This window comes from Bubalus bubalis, chromosome 13, assembly GCF_019923935.1.
Source record: "Bubalus bubalis isolate 160015118507 breed Murrah chromosome 13, NDDB_SH_1, whole genome shotgun sequence".
NCBI lineage: Eukaryota > Metazoa > Chordata > Mammalia > Artiodactyla > Bovidae > Bubalus > Bubalus bubalis.
In genome coordinates this window covers 57811173-57831460 of record NC_059169.1, presented here as the reverse complement: position 1 = coordinate 57831460, position 20288 = coordinate 57811173, and the positions used below count along the sequence as shown (strand labels likewise).

The window sequence follows — 20288 nt, the reverse complement described above, 5'->3', positions numbered from 1 at the left end:
ATAAGAAATGTTAAAACTAGAAAGCTTACCAGAAGAGCTACCACTCATATCAGAGGGTTTCTCATCCAACAAGAAATTTGCAGGGACTGTAGGTAGAAAGTATTTCAAGGGCCAAAGCTATTACTGTGTTTTGTTTAAACTTTGAAAAGCTGCCTTCCGTATGCATGTGTGCACGTGTGTTTGTGTGCATGTGTGTATGTGTGAGTGGGGGGATTAAATACATCTACCCAGAAGTCGTCTATGTATCTAGGGCAGCTTTGTTTACAGCCATACATAAAAAGCTAGTGAAATGTTACTTAATTCCCTAAACACAAGGTCCTCATATTCACAGGTCAGAGAAAATATTCTGAATTAAAAGAAAAAGAGTAACATGTTCTGTCAAGACCTGCAAAGGTGAACTGCCTTCCCTATTATTTCTAAAATCAAAACTCAATATGTACAACCTGTGAACCTCAAAATATACCACAACAAAGCTAGGGGGCTTTTCCACTTCATGAGTTAGGGGGTTCTGTTTACAATAATTATGTTGTAATGCAGAGAGGGAAAAACCCTCTGTAAGAAAGACAACCAAAGAACTCAAGCTACCTTCAGAAACATTATTTTGTCCTTTCTCATGAATTAGGTTAAAAGCTTTTCATAAAACAAACACATCACTCAAGACTGACTCCAGAGGAGGCATGAAGATGGCCAATACAACACTGCACACTGTCTTGAAAACTGTATTCCTTCTTGAATACAGGCATTTGACAGGTGGTGGGGGGGGTTTTGGTTTTGTCTTAAGCCTGCCTCATTCCTCAATTCCCCAGCCTTTCTCAGAGAAAGGAGAGCTAAGTCCTAAGACACCCACTGGATGTAATGCTACTTGTCACATAGTATCCTTGGGAGAATTCACCAGATAGCAACTCAAATCATTCCTCTGTTCTGTGGTTCAGGTGAGAAGGGCAACGCTTTCGGCTTTCCTATCTTGAGTACCAGCAGACTGCTTCCCGTCAAGAAGCAGACCTTTGTGCCAGTGGTTTTCAAACTGCATTGAGCAGAACCCTAAGCTTCCAAAAATGCTCAGGGCTCTGTGAATTCTTGATTTGAATTTCATCTTTTTTTTTTTTTTTTTACTTTTAGTAAATCAACAATAAAATCACAAAAGCAGGTCCAAATTAGCATACATTCATTTTTCAACACACTAGAGATCATCACTGACATACTTGTGCTGCGTTCAAGTATTTTCATGGAGACTCTACAAAATAGAGACCCTCTCTCCTGTCACTCCTGTGTATATATATGGATCTTTGATTAGGAAGGTAGTAATTGCAATAAACTTTATTTGAATGCACATGCACTCAGAAAAAAATTGAAAAAATGGGTGCACAACTTATTCATGCAAGTCATGATTTTTCTTTGTTACTATATAATAGAAAACACACAAAAGGAGACTGAGAAATGTTTAAGACTAATTACTGTCCTTCCCCCACTAGTTTCAAGTTACTATGTTCACCAAAATACCATAGACTTTCTCTTCTCACTGAGTACACTGAGTTCACAAGTAAGTTTAATAAACCTGATCTCTTTTTTTTTTTTTTATTTTAACTTTTTTTGGGGGGGGACTACATTGCAAGAGGGATCTTAGTTCCCTGACCAGGGATCAAACCTGCATCCCCTGCACTGAAAGTGCAGTCCCAACCACTGAACCACCAGAGAAGTTTGATCTTGTAAATGCCAGTTTTATCTGCTTTACAGAACTTTAGGTTTGGGGGCTATATACAGACTTCACGAGTTCTGCTGCTTTAAAACAAAAAAAGTTTGAAAACCACTGTTCTAAGCTCTAATTAAGTTCTGGTATTCTTGGCTCATGGGTCCTCTAGGGGCAGAAATGGTAATTAAGTCTTAGGTTTCTGACGCCTGCTAAGCTCCAGGTGCCTGCTATCGACGTGCTCCGAACCACCTGTCCAGTCCTGTCTCCTCTCCCCACATCCTGACAGCCCTCAAGAAACAATGTGCCAACCTTGGGGGTGCTAATGGAAAATAAAATTGGTAACGATTTTAAGAGAGAAGTACCAGGTACTTCAAAGGCATGACGTGTTATCTCAGTGCCATTTTTCATTCATTTTCCCAAGTTCCTGCTCAATCTAACCTTTTTCGAACCTTGCCCAGTAATTTTAACTTTAAAACAAAATTCCACTCCTCTGATATTTTAGAGATAGCTGGCTCTCCACATCACACAAATGGCAAACTTCAAAAATACTTCTTTGAAATGATAAATGAAAAAGAAACTCCCCATAACAAAAGCAGTAACTGAGAGCCAAAGGTACAGAAATGGAACTATCCACGTGAGCTAATTAATGACAGTAGTTTCAACTCTCACGAGGAATCACTGCACATGAACACCAACAGAGTTTGTTTAAAAAAAAAAAAAAGTGCCAGGCTGCAAAAGATCTACCCCATCCTAGTCCCTCCAAGAGTCTTGGAGTGCTCCCCCACAGTCAGCACTTGAGGGTGACCCCTCTTCCAGCAGGAGCCTGCTCCAAGCCTACAGCTCAGCACCACACCTGAGGTTTTTTTACATTTTTTTTTTACATTTTACATTTTTTTACATTTGTTCAGTTTTTACCTAACTCAGGTGGAATTACTTTTTGAAAGTTCATTGAGTGAAAAAATTCTCTATTATGGTAATAAACTGGTTAAAACAAATAGGAAACAAAAAATAAACTTCACAGGTTCTCAACTGCCTGTGTTATAAATGTTTAAAGAAATCCTATCTATCCTTTAAAACCCACCTTCTGGGTGTTCCATGAACCTTCATTCTGGATACCCTCATTCAAATCAGATAAAATCTCACCTTCCTTCAAATTTTCTGGAATTGTGAACTTTTATTTTCCTCTCAAAGTAAAGGGTAGATGTCAGAATCTCCTGTGAAATTTGTAAACATGCAGGCAATGGCAGTGTTTCTGACCCTGCAGGTCTTCAATGGGGACACAGGAAGCTATACATTTAAAGCTCCACGGGCTAATCTGTAACTACTGATACATACGAAAGCTTACTGGAACCACTGCATGAGGTCAGGCACTGAGCAAGGTTCCAGGAATTCAGGAAATAAGATGCAGTTCTGATCGAGTGAAGTTCGTACTATACACGTAAAGCCACTACAGTGCCGAAAACTCTTCAGTTTCAGTGTTTACTCTAGCTCTCCATGTGCGATCACAATAGTGAATAAAGTGATAGAAATGCCTCCAGAAGCATTTATCTTTGGTGAAGGAAATAAATACGTATAAAACATACAGACAGAAATTTAAAAACATTAAGAGATACTGAAAACATAGAAGCACAGAGATAGAAGACAGTAATGACAACTAGCAAAACAGAAATGGCTTTGATGGGGGCAGGGGAAAAAGAAAAAAAAAAAAAAAAGAGGCATTTGATCTAATCAATGAAAACTAGGAAAAATCTCAAGAAACGGAAGGGCCATCTAAGTAGAAGAAAGCTTAGCGATGGGGGGAAAGCTGGCCATTTTCAAATACATAATCTCAACAGGATACATATTTTATATCAGAGGAGGTCCTCCACTTAGAAAAGAAAGCTGGTGGCCATTTAATAGTCATTTTCAATTATTTCCATTCTAAAAATATTTAATAAGCTTCTAGACACAGTTCCTTCCACAAGGCAGCTTATATCCCAATGGGCATGAAGAAGATCATTCATTCTAATATAAAGAAGAACACAAGTTCAAACTGTGCTAAATTCTAAAAAAGAAACAAACAGGAGAACACAATGAAAGATAACGATGGGAAAATTTCCTTCTCATTAGTCAAAGGTCTTTTTCTCTGTGACACTTTAAGTCACTATGTAAGTGACGCCTAAGAGAAGGCAAGGAACCATCCATGGAAAGAACAAAGTGAAACAATGTACGCAAAGAACATGAGCCAAAAAGAAGCTGGACATATGTGAGGAAGACCAGTATGGCTGGACCTGAGCACACAATGGAAAGAGAAAAGATGAGATATAAGACACAAATTATACACCACAGGAAGATGCTTGGATTTTATTCCAATGACAGTTATTAAGCCATAAACTGATGACTTCTGCTTTTAACATGGAAAAAGAAATGCAGGGTAGGATCAGACAAAACAAGTATATAAAAGAAGCAATGATGGGTTGGTCTAAGATGGAGGCAACATATATTTGAGATATATAAATAATATGAAAGTTGAATTGACAGGATTACTAACAGACTAGCTGTAAAGATGAAGGAAAATGAGCAAAAATGAGTCTTAAATTTCTTGCTCAAGCATCTCTGTAAGCATTACAGGAGGTTTACTCAACTTCGTAAAAGCTCAGACAAGGAAAAAACCTTAACCCAGCAAATGAAATGCAGAAGAATAATTAACAAATTCTGAAATGAACTGACGTACCAACTGAAGTTAGGACATATTCTTCTAAAGTAATTAGGAAATTTTCATATGGCTTAGCCAGCTTAGAGGGAACTGAAGCTGGGAAAATGAATTACGTAGTTTAGGATCCTGGAGAAGGCAATGGCACCCCACTCCAGTACTCTTGCCTGGAAAATCCCATGGATGGAGGAGCCTGGTAGGCTGCAGTCCATGGGGTCGCGAAGAGTCGGACACAACTGAGCGACTTGACTTGAACTTTTCACTTTCATGCATTGGAGAAGGAAATGGCAACCCACTCCAATGTTCTTGCCTGGAGAATCCCGGGGACAGGGGAGCCTGGTGGGCTGCCATCTACGGGGTCGCACAGAGTCGGACACGACTGAAGCAACTTAGCAGCAGCAGCAGCAGCAGTTTAGGATCCTTGCTATCTATAATTTTTTACTAATGTAGAAACTATACATTTTTGTGCACACAGACAATAGCTCCATAATAATCATACCAAAACTCAAAAAAAAAAAGAAACCTTTTAAGACAACATGTGAACATTTTCTTTTAATTATAAACATATAGAATGGAAAGTTACTGGAGGGGAGGGGACTCCTGTTTCACTTCACTGTAACAAGACCAGTGCTTCTCCACTGCCCCAAACATTCTAAAACACTGGTTCTTAACCAGAAATGGACATCAGAATTACCAGAAAGGCTTTCTAAAACAGCTCTCTGCAGAACTCTTCCCTTTTGAGGGAAAAGGAAAGAAGGATCTGAGTGAGAAATTGGAATGGCAGGTTTAGGATGGGCCCTGGTGAGAAAGACATATATTTTAAGAGCACCCTGAGAAATGTTGGTACATATCTTTCGTTCATCTTTAAAAGGTTAACACTGAACCAAGATAATTTGCAAATAATTTTAATTAGTAGCTTTTTTAAGCACTAATATTTCAAGCCATGAGATAAATCTGTTATGGTTAGAAACATTTCATGAATGTAAGCAATAGTACATTGTCTTATTATACATTAGTCTTTAAAGTCAAAATTATGAAAGCAAAAAAAAAAGATTACACAATTATGTTTCTTACAACATTTCTTTTTTTTTAGGGGGTGGGTCATGTTCTCCACTGATTTTCATTTAAATACAGTATTACTTAAATGATAAAACTAAGTCTAAGTATCTGTTTAAAAGTTTCTCTGAACATTTCCCACATGAGGCACTAATGTTATTGCCCGCAAATATAAAATGTACAAAAAATTATTTCCAGGAGTTAAGTACCAGAAACAAAACCCCTCAATAAAACAGATATGTGCAGAACTAGAGGGAAAAGGAAGGATCTGAGTGAGAAATTGGAATGGCAGGTTTAGGATAGGTCCTGGTCAGAAACACATATATTTTAAAAGTATTCAGGGAAATGTTGGTACAGACCCTTTGCCACCCTTCAATGTGTACCTTAAACCCTGTTAGTGTATTAGCGAGTAGAAGAAACTTGATTCTTGTTTTTAAAGCCCCTATCAAAAGAAAAAATTGAACTAAAAAGTACTTGAATAGGACCATGAAGATATCACAAATATTCTTTCTCATTCTTCTAAGAAGCATAAAGAATCAGCATATTTTTAATTTTAGGAAAATATAAAGTAAAAAATGTTCATTGATTTACAGTAACATTTCAATTATTAAAAACTGTATTTGATTAGAGTACAAATATTCTCTATTACATAACAAAAACGGCAAGTTTCAATATACTCCAAAATATTTTTTTAAAAACATACTCTTTTTAAAAAAAAGCTATGTGGACCTAACCTATATAAATGCAACTCAGTTTCCATCTCTGATTTCCCGTCAATATCTAAAGAATTTCAGCAACTGACAATGTAATCATACTTCATTTTAGTTGAATACCTATCTGTGATAGAAAGGTATTTAGACTACCTGGATATTAGAAACACTGTAGGCATTAATAAAACTATCAAGTGCCCTAAAGCTTCCTCACAAAGTTTATTTAATCTCGTTGGCCAAATTTAAGCAAATATTCTGAGTTCATGAATTTAACCTGAGTTTTATCGATCACATGCTGCTGCTGCTGCTGCCGCTGCTAAGTCGCTTCAGTCATGTCCCACTCTGTGCAACCCCATAGACGGCAGCCCACCAGGCTCCCCCGTTCCTGGGATTCTCCAGGCAAGAACACTGGAGCGGGTTGCCATTGCCTTCTCCAATGCATGAAAGTGAAAAGTGAAAGTGAAGTCGTTCAGTCGTGTCCGACTCTTCGGGACCCCACGACTGCAGCCTACCAGGCTCCTCAGATTTTCCAGGCAAGAGTACTGGAGTGGGTTGCCATTGCCTTGTCCAATCAATCACATACTCTTACATGATATTTGATGGAGACTACAGCCTGCACAACTATTTGGCTTTCCATGTCTACACACAGTAATCTTTCATTTGGCCAACATCAACCTTACCTTCAAGGGCCTCATTTGCATATGAGTTTTCAATAATTAATTCAATAAATATTAGATGTGTAAACTACAGTGCCTAAATTCTAATAATGTGAATAACTTATCCAGATTTCTGCCTTGAAAACAACTGAATTACAATTTTAAGAATTATACCCTCTGGCCTGCACATTGGGTAATTTACTTGGATCACTGAAATATCTGAAAACACAGAAAAGTGACTTGCTCCCAAACTTGATAAAATTACTTGATAAAATTAACAGATAATTTAATTCAGATAAATTAGCCTCTGCAATGGTGGCGAGCTTTTAAATCCAAATACTTATATTATTTAAACAGAGTCAGAAGAAAATGGGAGGTTAGTGACGAAATTAGCAACTAAACATAACTCATCTGGATCAAGAGAACCGTTTTTCCTTTTCAAGTGACCGTGACTGTTTATGACTAAATGGCATGCTTTATTCATAATGATAAATTATCTTGTACTGTTTATGAACAATAAACTTACTCCAAGATGACCATGTCTGATTATAAAAAATTATATTCACAAAAAATAAGATTAATATTAGTTAACAATGTAATTTTAACTTTAAATTTCTTTCCAGTGAATAAAAACTAGTACCAAATTAAAAAGAAAAATTAAAGTCTGACTTCAAGACTGCTGCTATTGAATCAATAAACACTTATTTCTTTAACATTAATAATTTAGTTGATCTTTACATATTAAAATATAACATGCAAACAGAAGATATTTGATTACTAGTTCTAGATCCAAGGGGTTTAAAATTTTAAACAGCCACAGTACTTGTGCTATTCATTTTTCAGGTATTCTGAATAATTAATTTACATTAGTTGTGCCCATTAGCATTACTAAGGTAGAAGAACTCCCTGTTGCCTGCTTTTACTTAGATGGTATCTGTGATCTTGGCTGAGCTTCAGGAACCCCTGTAACAATTAATTCAGCAGTTACTTATCTGGTAACTTCAGTTACTCCCAACACAAGACTTGATCCAGAAAAGTAAAGTTAACCTCAGCTAAAGAATAACTTAAAGCCCCATGTACCTTATTCATAGGCAACAATTCAAGTCCTGGACTCAAAGTCTTTTTCTTATTTAAAGAAAGCAGAAGGTCAGGAGAAGAAAAGGGTTGTAAGAAGAAAGCGGATGGAAAGTAGCTCAGAGCGTAAAGTAGAGCTGTTAACTCGCTTCAGTCGTGTCCAACTCTGTGCGACCCCATAGACGGCAGCCCAACAGGCTCCCCCATCCCTGGGATTCTCCAGGCAACAATACTGGAGTGGGTTGCCATTTCCTTCTCCAATGCATGAAAGTGAAATGTGAAAGTGAAGTTGCTCAGTCGTGTCCGACTCTGCGACCCCATGGACTGCAGCCTACCAGGCTCCTCCGTCCATGGGATTTTCCAGGCAAGAGTACTGGAGTGGGTTGCCACTGCCTTCTCTGTAAAGTGGAGCAGTGGTTCTCCAAGTGGAGTTCCCGGAAAAGTAATCAGCATCACCTGCAAACAACTCCCTGGCTCACTGAGACCAACCGACGGACTCAGCAGCTCTGGGGGCTGGACCCAGGGAGCACTGGGTTTTAACGGGTACTCCAGGTGATTCTGATGTGACTTCCCTGGTGGCTCAGACAGTAAAGCGTCTGTCTACAATGTGGGAGACCTGGGTTCTATCCCTGGGTCGGGAAGTTCCCTGGAGAAGGAAATGGCAACCCACTCCAGTACTCTTGCCTGGAAAATCCCATGGACAGAGGAGCCTGGTGTCCATGGGTTCGCAAAGAGTCGGACACGACTGAGTGACTTCACTTTCACTTTCTTCTCTTTCCAGGTGATTCTGGTGTGACTCAAGGACCACTGTCCTAGAGAGAAGAATACCAACAGCACAGCAGAGGCTTCAGTAAAAAGCCAGTAAGACCGTACTAACATGGCTCAAATAAACTTGTGTCTGAGTCTGTCCAGGCACTCTAAAAGATTTGGAGAGCAGGAGAAATTACCTCCAAGGAGTCAGAGGCTAACTAGGCAGGAGGACAATGGAATGGGTGAAAAACCCAAGTACTATGTACCACTGCAACAAACTGCTCTTCACACTTTAATATACCTAAAGGGTAGCAAATGTATTCAGGTTCAGTACAACCAGTTGAGGCCCATCAAGTTGAGTATCTGTCACAACAGAAAAGGTAGCTGTGTTTGAAGCAACAGAAACTACAAGTTTTGGAAATCTTTCTTTGAAAAATTCCTGAGAATATAGTGTTTTGACCGCAAGAGCCATAAAGCTTCTTAAATTCAAAAATTCAAGTATGATGGAAAGCTTTATTTCCCATGATGCAAGATAAGCCAGTTACTGCAGCTGTTTTGGTGATTTCTCTAAAGTAGATACAAATGATGCAAATAAGATAATCCCCCAAAATGTGTTTATATGAGATAACCAGAATCAACTTAAAATTCTGCATCCAAAGAAGACTGGTCAATGAGTCTTCTCCAGAAAAGAAGGAAGGCCGGCTACTTTAAAAAGAACAAAAAAGAAAAGTCTGGATTTTGGTGGACAGTCACAGTGGAGATAGTTTTTGGATAATTTCCAGGTTTGTCTGTAACAACTTCCCACTCAGGCTTCTCCATGCTTTCCCACTTTCAGCTGACTGAAGACCAGATGCCTAGAAGCCACTTGACCTGGGTCCTTATCTACATGGAGGAGGGCACCCCACAAAACCTGAACCATCTGTTCCAGACTGTTATAAAATCAAGAAATAAATTTTTGTCATGTGAAGTCATTACATTTTGGATCACCGTGTTTCAGCAGTTTACCTACCACATCACAACAGTAGGCAATAAGATTATGGCCCAGAGTAACTATGGCTGAGGGAGCATTCTGGTGACATTTTTATTAATATCCTACTCATTTGTGCTGTGCTTAGTCACTGAATTGTGTCCAACCCTTTGGACTATAGCCCGCCAAACTCCTCTGTCCATGGGATTTTTCAGGCAAGAACACTTGGGAGTGGGTTGCTATTTCCTTCTCTAGGGGATCTTCCTGATCCACGGATTGAACCCGTTTCCTGTGTCTTCTGTATTGCAGGCAGATTCTTTACCCACTGAGCCATCGGGAACTGTTTTCTAAAAGGTACACCCCACCAAGGGACTGTTAGTTACTAGTTATCATTTATAGAATTATCAGTCTAAAATCTGGACAATTACATCTCAAATATGGGAAGATGTTTATGAAATCGTAAGAAAACGCCTCATTTTAGACATATCCAAGTGTACAAGATTCATGGCTGAACAATCCAGGAGTAAACATGACCACCATCAACACATACTCCATACTTGAGTTTCTGCTAGTACTCACAGCTAGATTTTACACGCCTGTGTGCACGGGGGTTTAAAGGGATACACCACTGATTCCTCTCCTTTTACTTAGATTCTGCCCACGTGCCCTACTCTAGGGTAACTGCACATCCAAAAGGCAAAAACAGTTAAGAAAAAAGATGACTTTACTCGTGAATATGATCAGTCAGGCCGAGAAGAATCGGGGAAGATTCAATCAAAGTGGCTGCCACCATTCCACTCCTTCCTAAAGAACGGAGGACTGCTCCTATCTGTACATGTTACACACAGCACATTACTTCTGTCCACACTCGCACTCTCTCTTCACTGAGTTTTTATAGTGCACCATTAAGCCAAACGGTTAGACTTCCTCAAGACTGCGGAAATAGAAAAAATGATCCCTGAAGCTCCCAATCTATTTGACTCAAAGGAAATCAAAAGACTGGCTTCCAACTCCCCACCTCCAGCTGAGAACCAGCAATGTTTCTGGGCAGCTAGTGACACACCCTCTCTCCCCACCTCTCAGTTCATTTCAAACCTCTACAACACTTGATTCACCCCAGACCCTAACCTTTCACTGCTGAAACAAACCCTTCCCTCCACCTTGCTCCATTTGTGAGACACAGGATTTTCTATTTACACCTACATCAAGGAAATCCACATGCCTCCAAGAGTCCTTTGAAGTCTAGCACAAAAATCAAACGCTTCTCTCCCTTTTGCTACCTCTCATCACTGTCTTCATTTCTGTCTCTCTTTAGAGTACCTGTCTATCTCCCAGTGATCAACATGTCACAAAACAATAACAGAATTTTAGATTAGAAAGACTTTTTAAATTATATAATATTATCTTCTTATAGAAAGGAAGATGCTAAGGATCAAACAATATGCTGAAAGCTACACAGCTACTTGGGTAGAAGATTTGGTACTATGTTCCAAAGACAATCGCGTCCCAGTCCAACGAAAGCACCCTCCCCACCCCTCCCCCCAAAATAAAAAAACAGCAGGAGACGATGCTGCAGTTGTAGATCACTGAGCCTACAGCTGACGGGAAGCCCTACCCACTCCCATTCCAGCCTTACCTCTCAGAGTTAAGGAACACATTAGTCAATACATAAGAGGAAAATAGGAGGTCCACAATAAGAAACTCTCAAAGCTAACGGGGCACGTGAACCAGGGATTCTCCAAGCAGTAGAGCAGTATCTACTGGGAGCTATTTTCAGCCTTACCTGACAGGTCTCCAAGCCAGCTGCAGCAGCCACATCCCCCTCTGCGCCATTAACGTCTTGCCTCAGTTTCCTGAAATTCCCAACTGGGAAGGAAATAGAGCCAGCAGGCACTCCCCACCCAGTTACGGTTCTACAGTTCTACTGTTAGTCATCGTCCTTGGGACATCACCATCTGTACCCACACACATGCACACGAAGGGCAGCCCCCACTCAGGACGGGCTCAACAGTACAGGGCAATGGACAGGCCTTTTCCACAAAAACCTTAGGGACCCCTGACTTTTAATGGTAAGCTTTTATTTTTTTAATGTAGAACACAATCCCCATTAGAAAACCTGGACAGGTTTGAGTGATTCTGCTGAATAGACCTGAAAAACAAAGTAGTTACAAAAAAATGGAAACATGCAATTTAAAAATAATACAAATATTTTAACTGGTTTTTAAAATGTTTTAGCACCTCAAAACACACGGAGACTCTAGCTCTAATGAAGTTAAACGTTCAACAAACATACTCTGTTGCTCATGAGACTGTTCACCTACACTCTCTTGAACATACGCAGGATTCAGGAGTTCTTCAAAGACGTTTATGGAATCATTAAAATTCACTGTCATTAAGAGATACCCACTGATTAAAAAAATTTTTTCTGAGATAAAAATGAAGCTTAGTTAAATAAGCATTTATTAGGCACCATCTTTAGGCTGAAATTTGTGCCAGATAAGAAATGGCAGAGTCTTCTTAAGGAATTTGTAATATGCTTAGAAAATCAAGATTGATATTTAAAACTGGTTAGAAGAATATTTTAATGGTAAACTACCTCTAATGCTATTAAGTATAAAAATAATTTAAAAAAAATCAATTCAGATGGATATATCAAAACAAACTCATGGTAGGATTACTTGACTGTCCCACAAAAATTCATTAATGAAAAATAATTACAAGGAAAATCTGTTTAGTTACATCATACAATATATGGCAATGTTTTAGAATTACTTAAGTATTTTGTACAATTTGTATTGTCAAGTTATACTACTTAGTAAAACATAATCTAACACAATAATAGATTTTATGCATTATGTGATTTTAATGTAGAGCTTAAAATCCACAGTGAAATTTGAAATAATGAACTTAAGATATTTACCATCTGCAAAACCATAGCTTCAATCTATTAGCAACCTATTTTCCCAATGGTACATATCCTCCCCCTAGGTGAATATCAGACAGTACAACAGGTAGGTAGACATATCTACAGATTTAATTTTACTCACACTATGTTACAGCATTATGACTTATAAGAAGTTCATGACTTTTGACCTACACAATTTATTAATTTTAACAGGGTTTCCCCAGTTTCTCTCTTGTTGAGTCATATGAACAGATCAGTGTATGGATACACACATACAACTAGTCTAAAAAAATAACAGAAAGGGCTATAATGGAGGAAAGATTTTAAGTTATTCCATTCAACAAAAGGGAAAGACCTAGGACTAGCGGATAAAATAAGACAGAGTTTAGCTCAGCAAAAGATCTAATTGTCTTTGTTAATCAAACTATTAAAAGGTATACTGGGCTGCCTTGGTTAGCTAATTAATTCCTTATTATTCTAAGCAAAAAAGCAGAAGCTAGATGATAATCTCTCATGAATGCCACCTCTAAACTGGCACAAGGCTGAAACATGTAAACCCCAGAAGTTCCACCTAAACCAATGATCAAAGTCATATTATGGCATGTCAACTATTAATACTATGTAACTGAAATGAATTAAGACTCCATTTATTATGATATAAAACATTATAAAGTTAATGAATCACAGAACTTTATTGTAGCACAGAACTTTAAAAAATGGAAAAAAAGATCACCTTTTGACATTATAATTATACATTATACTTATACATTATATATATTAAAAGTTTAATATTTTAATATTTTTGAACAAGAATGATGGGTATTTATTTCCTCTTGTCTTTTCCATTCCTCTTTTCCCGATACCTTGCCCAAACCAAGTAATAAGGAATATTAGCGAATTTTATCTATCAATTTGGCGCTCTTAGGAATATACGATTAAGTATTTCAAAACACTGGATCTAAAAATATACTTTAAAATTTTTCTAAAATAATACAATTGAATTTTAATAAAGGAATACAATTATTTAATAATGATAGCTCTAGTATAATAATTAAATGCTTCTCCTAAAGTCAATCATGGTGAATACCCACGATTCACCATAATTTACAATAAAATACATTCACAGTCCAAAAACCTGTACCATTCTCATCTTGAAGGGATGAATATTTTAAAATGCTAAAAAGTCACTTATATTTCTCTTTCTCATTTCTAAATCAATAATGGCATTTTCAAATTCAAGAATTTCCTCTACCTCTCCCAAGTGTCCACACACAATTAAGCAGAACAAGAGATGCTCAATTGTGCATTAAACCACCCCAGGATATATTACAGAACACTACCCAGAAATATATATACATTCCTGTCAATACCTCTATTAAAATCACCTTCAAACAAACTGTGACCAAGACTGAGGTAACTAAGTTTAAAGTCTACTATCAACTCAAAATACTCAAAGGAAAAAATCTGACAGAAAATCATTTAGCAATTAGTTCACATAATAAAAATTCTTTTTCATGGCACAAAAAATTAAAGTATAAACTGTCTTCAGTACAGTCATATTTTCATTTCTAAAGGCTATTCTAAAAATGGATTGCCTAAAGCTAGTGCTCAGTGGCTCAGACCTGTCTGACTCTTTGTGACCCTATGGACCACAGCCTGTCAGGTTCTTCCGTCTATGGATTTTCCAGGCAAGAATACTGGAGTGGGTTGCCATTTCCTCCTCCAGGGGATCTTCCAGACCCAGGGATGGAACCAGTGTCTCCTGCATTTCCTGCACTGCAGGCAGATTCTTTACCACTGAGCCATCGGGGAAGCCTAAAGCTAAACCTATTAGAAAAATTTATCTTTAAATATTACTTTAGAAGTATTCTTACTGTATTGTACTTGTGAAATAAAATTTTGCCAAGGGTGTGTTAAACCAGTGATTCTTAACTTTAGAAGGCTGTGAACCTCCAGGAGGACAATAAAAGCTGTGAACAGAGAAAATCACATATTTACAAATAAAAAATATGTATATAATTGTTGTTCAGTCACTAAGTTGTGTCCGACTCTTTGCAGCATACCAAGCTTTCTTGTCCCTCACTATCTCCTGGAGTTTGCTCAAACTCATGTTCATTGTGTCAATGATGCCATCCAACTATCTCATCCCCTGTCAACCCCTTCTCCTCTTGCCCTCAATCTTTCCCAGCATCAGGGTGTTTTCCAATGAGTTGGCTTTTCCCATCAGGTGGCCAAAGTATTGGAGCTTCAGTGCCAATATAACTTGAAGAAGTTCTCGAAGACAATAAGTCAAGTGCCATATCCCAAATATTCTTATGATTACCTTTGTAGAAGATACTTAGAAATGTAGCTACTGTTCTCAGGTTATATGTACAGAAAACAACTAAACCTATAGCTCCTTCATTTCTTAAAATAAAATGTATATACAAGTCAATGGAAACTTAACATGTGCTGCATATTTTGAACACTTTTAAATACATTTAAATTTAATTCAATTTTAATTTAAACCTATTTTAAATTTTAAATTAAAATTAATTTATTGTAAATTAACTTAAATCTATTTTAATTCAAATAACTTTTGTATAAAGTTTTACTTCTTGCATTAAAACTTTTTAAAAATACAAATTATGTTTTTAAAGTTATCAAAACAAGCTTTAAAAGAACTCAATTCACTCAGGATCTTTTACTTTGTTCCAGGAATTATGTTTTTTGCTCCTTACAATATGAGGAAATACAAAATCTTAACATGTACTCAACTTTGCTCAAATATTTTTACATTTTTTGGTCAAAAAATATATTTATATATGTATTTTTTCATACAATGAAAATGATATTGCTCTAGCTTATGTCTGAGTGCCAAAATATTTAAGGTTTCATATTTTTTAGTAAAACAGTAATTTGACATATTTTCAAGGATAATTTCTGGAATAGAAATTGAAGAAAAGAGAAAATGAAACTTTGTAACTGAAAATTATCACTAAGACGAGGAGGATTAAAGATCAATTAAATCACCACTAACACAGGTAAATGAATTCCTATGACCTTTCTTATGTACAACCTAAAAGTGAAAATTCCAAGAACCTTTCTTAGACCTTGAAAAAAAAATAGTATTTATGAGTAAGAAGTAACGGAAAACACTGAAGGGATAAAATGTTTTGCAGAAAGTACACATTTTTTTTTTCCTTTGTTCATCTTCACAGTGTTACGCCATTAACTAAAAAGAGAAAATATGAAGAAATAGTAATGTAAAACCATCATCACTCCAGTATTTCGGGGAAATATTTTAGCCTAGTTGAATGTCATCTGAATAAAGGACAATTTTTATATAGTCAGTATAAAGAATTCAGGAATACCTTTAATAAAACATACTGACCTATTCCCAGTGGTTTCAGACAGTAATTATCAATCCTTTCTTAAAAGAAGCACAATGACTATTTTAATGTTAGAGCTATGCAGAAGAGTTTTAAATTCATTTCATCCTAAACTGTGAAACCCATTTGGGACCAATGAAACACCTACCTACACACAAATTAATACCAACTGGAAAGCTTAAACAAGTATCACAGCACTGTAATTAAATGTTTTCAATATCTAAAATTCCCTTTGACATTTTACATTCATCCAAAACTTTAAAAGCCTAACTTTTAGCTTAAATTAGCCTGATCAAAGATGTGAACAAAATGTTTACTTATTAAACAAGGGAAGAGGTGCTGTTAGGTCAAAATAAATTGGAACTTAATTAAGAAAGCCAAAGTTTTCTGAGTGGCATATGGATTCCATTACTGTGGGTGTTTTATAAACACTGCTCAGATGTCTGGAGAATCTCTAAGAAATTTTAGCTGACATGCAGCCTATGCTCATGTAAACAATGCAAACACACCTCAATGGGAGACAAATCACAGTAGCATATTACTTACAAGTAAAACTTTAAGGCTACCAGGGATATTCAATTCTGACAGTGCTCTCTAAGGAAAAAGGGAAAAGGTTTACAATTTTACCTGAATCTGAAAAGAGCCAAAGTAGAAGAAAAGGTAAAAAGGAATAAGCAAGGAGGAAGGAGTTGCAAGGTGTATCTCAAAGCCCTGCACACAAAACTACCTTAAAAGTCTCACCAGAGAGGGATACAATTCTTAGCTTACATTTAGTTAATAAAATGATCAAATGCTCATTGGGGGAAAAAAAGATGAGTAGGAAATGCGTGGGAAGGGAGGGAGGGAGAAACAGAGGGAAAGAGGGGGAGGTGAGGGGAAGGAGGTATTGACAAAATCCTTGGCAACACAAGGTTACTAAGCCTCTGAGGACACTTGATGTGTAACACACTAAACCTGTTCCATAAAGTTATCGTTATTTTCTTTCATTCTTATTCCAAAAACGGTCCTTGATTTCAGTATCAGTATCAAAGCCAATCATTTAGCACCACTACTGATTAGATTAAGACCTGGAGACAGGACTAGTTCCAAGCTAATCCAGATGGATCTTTTGGCTTCATTTAGCGTGTAGTATTTCACTTTGTTTCTGGTTTTGCTTTTTAACATTCAAGACTAAGTCATCAACGGATGATTATCCGTTAAAGGTTCTAGAGACATCATCTGGGTGGGCAGCTCAACCATTGAACAGACTTAAGATAACCCACTCAGCACTTACTATGAATTCAATATAATTCTCATACCTTACTTTTCTAATTAAGGTTCACAGCAATAGGAATGGGTAACGCTAATTACCTAAGAAAATTTCCATATTTTTATAGGACTGTTTATGCTAGGAAGCAGAATGCAAAATCTGTATGAATTTTTAGATAAAAGAGAGGACTTTCTAAGAAAACAGGACTACTCTGAACTATGCCTCAGGACCCCTGATGTACAACTGTACTTCTTCAAATTCCTCCGCTGCCATCTGGGGTAAACTTGGAAGAAAGTGTTGAGATGACCCATAACCCTTCACACTGCTTTCCTGCCACTGTTTATAATACTTTACTACTACTACAGATTTATAATCAAACACCCAAAAGGCAATACATCTAAACTTTAATTTAGAATGATATAAATTATTCTTCTAGAAATTTATTTCAAAAGGAGGATCTTGAAGCACATCAATATTCAAGTTTTGATGCTCTTATTCAAGTTTCTGAGTGAAATAGCATTAGCACGCTAATAAAAAATAAGGAAATATTATGATCTGGATATTTTTTCCTCAATAACCATTTTCTCCTTTAAATTTTGTCCTTTTAAACACAAAGTTATATTTAACTTTTATTCATTAAATTTAAATTCTGCTTTAAAATTTTTAACTACACACTTGGTCTATGGTACCAAAACCTAGAACATAAAACTTATAATGTGTTCAGTTATGGACTGCTGAAGAATACAATTTCAGGTCTGGCAAACTAATAGCAAATGGTGCTTAGAGATTTGCTACCTGGAACTCACTGGAAACAGTTACTCAACTTACCTGGTGCTAATCCAGCAGCAGCAGGAGTCCCCATGGATGGGTGAGAGAACACTTGAGAGAAGGCAGACGCATGTGACTGGGACGTGTTACTCAGCCTGGAGGTTGATCCTCCTTTGGGAATAAACTCACTTGCAGTAGGATTTGGTGTCTATTTGAAAATCAAATATAGTAAGTCAACACATTTTAAGCCCAAAAAAGACACTGAATTTACTAGGTATTATTCCACAGTACTCTATTTACCAAGTAAAATATTTTACTGAAAGGATTTACAGTGCTTTTTAGTTTCCACATTTTGGAGTGGGATAATTAAATTTCTGGAAGAAAAATTTTCCATCAAATTTGAAGGCTTTAATCATTTCACTTGGGGAATTTAACTTTGAAACAAGAAAATCTGCCTTTACTGTCAAATATACATCATTATCCAACCATCCTAATACTATATTTTAGAGAACTGGGAAGTTAAAACTACCTCAAAATTGAGCAAAAAGTTTCAAATTTAGTATCTTTAAACCACTTCTACCAGGATAAAGGTCAAAACTGCCTTTATTCCAAAATTAATCACCTCCTCCTTTATAAGCACTTAAGACATCTCCCCAATAATATGGTGCCACTATTTAAATAACAGTAAAGATGAGAAAAACACTTAAATAAAAGGCAAACGTGAGAGGAATCAAGATATAAGAAAAATATAATAGAGGCCCCAAGGTCTGCAAGGTATGGCATGTAACTTCTGCTATATTAAAAATATTTTACAATGAGATTATATGAGAAAACCTTCCTCCCAGTTGTACGAAGGCACATTTTATCTAGTTAAGTGGCATGGTGCCTTTGGCATTAAGAACTACTAGCACATTATGAAACTGTAACTCAAATCCATAAATGGACTATATTTCATCCATCTGAAATAAATGAATAGCCTAAATATTTTTCAGAAAGTGATCCACATGTTTAAGTATAATGAAGATTCAATGACCATGGACATATTAATATTTGAATTCAACTTCCAAAAGGGTTAACCAAAGAGATAATTTAATATGTTCATACTTCAGCCCGCATTTTCAGTATGTGTGTGTACCCACACACATATATAAATACACACACACACATATATGCAAACTAAATTTAAAATACACTGAACCACAATGAAAAAAAGTAATCACTTAAAGTATTTCAGAACTGATCATTAGAATGGAAAAACACATTTCCACAGAAGGCATAAAATAAAAAGATGGACTCATCACTGTACAACCCAAGAACAACTTCCTTATTTGAAATGAATGGCATTTAAAATTGCCAAGTTAGAGTTCAAAATACCAGATTTGGAAAACAGCAAGCCTACAGGCTAATAACTCCATTGTAAACTCTAAAGCAAATGATATTTTACTAGTTATGTTCCAGCAAAAATTAAATACAAAGTGACAAAGTACAGAAAAAATGCTAATTTTTTATTAAAATATACTAGATAGAACCGGACACGACTGAAGCAACTTAGCAGCAGCAGCAGATAAAGAGAGAACTTCCTTTACTGCCATATCTATAATGTGAAATTCTGAAGAAAAAAAAGAATCCGAACTAAATCAAAATATATTTTCCAAAGGAAAAAAAAGTTCTCTCCTGTCAGTTATGTCTATTTTAAAATCTTCCAAATGCTCAAGTTTTCAAAAACACTGCCATCTTCTTTAAAAGTGTGGCCAATGAGCCCATGCATTTTATTGACGTAGTAGTCCCTAGATATAAACGGTTATCAACAGGATCACTTCAGAGCTAAACCAGGGTGCACCAGTGAGTGCTAGAACTATTTTAGAAAAAGAAAGTCAAAAAAAATCAATCAGGTCACTTGGTTACAAGAGCTCAAAACGCCTAGGAGAGATGGGGACTTCAGGATTACAAGACTACTAGGAAACAGTAAATTTAGACAAAGAAATTTAAAGCTAATCTAATCCTGACACACAGAGATTATCTAGTTTCCATTTCATTTATACCTTACATTTACCATGAACAGGAGACTAATTACAAAGCTGAGTTTCTCTAAATCAAATCTATTTTAAATTCATCTTAAAGAGTATTTTTAAGGGATCCTATAAAGGAGAAAAAGGAGGGGAGTCTGTTTTACTTTCTCCAAATAAATATATAAAATGTCATTGTAACAAATTATAGAGGGCCTTCAAATGTATTACAATAGAGATTATTAAAATTAACTATGAAAATTTATACTAAACAATAACTTTCAGGGATTCAACAACCAAAGATCCAAAAAACTCACCTGCAGTGAATTTTACTTAAAAAGTAAAAAGAAGGACCTAAAGACCTCCCTCCTTTTTTCCCTGATTTAAGATGGCG

The 20288-nt window shown here is 36.5% G+C and overlaps 1 protein-coding gene across 12 annotated transcripts in view; it reads right to left on the bottom strand.

Moving 5' to 3' along the window:
• The window catches only part of PAN3 (poly(A) specific ribonuclease subunit PAN3), a 123617-nt gene that overhangs the window by 42857 nt on the left and 60472 nt on the right, over positions 1–20288 (bottom strand). For 11 of the 12 annotated variants that reach the window (XM_025262879.3, XM_044927305.2, XM_044927304.2 and 8 more), the window contains one exon: positions 17949–18096. The exons of the other annotated variant lie outside the window; for it this stretch is intronic. In XM_025262879.3, the coding sequence (XP_025118664.3) occupies positions 17949–18096 (148 nt within the window). The remainder of the gene's footprint in view (positions 1–17948; positions 18097–20288) is intronic. 12 annotated transcript variants of the gene reach the window in all.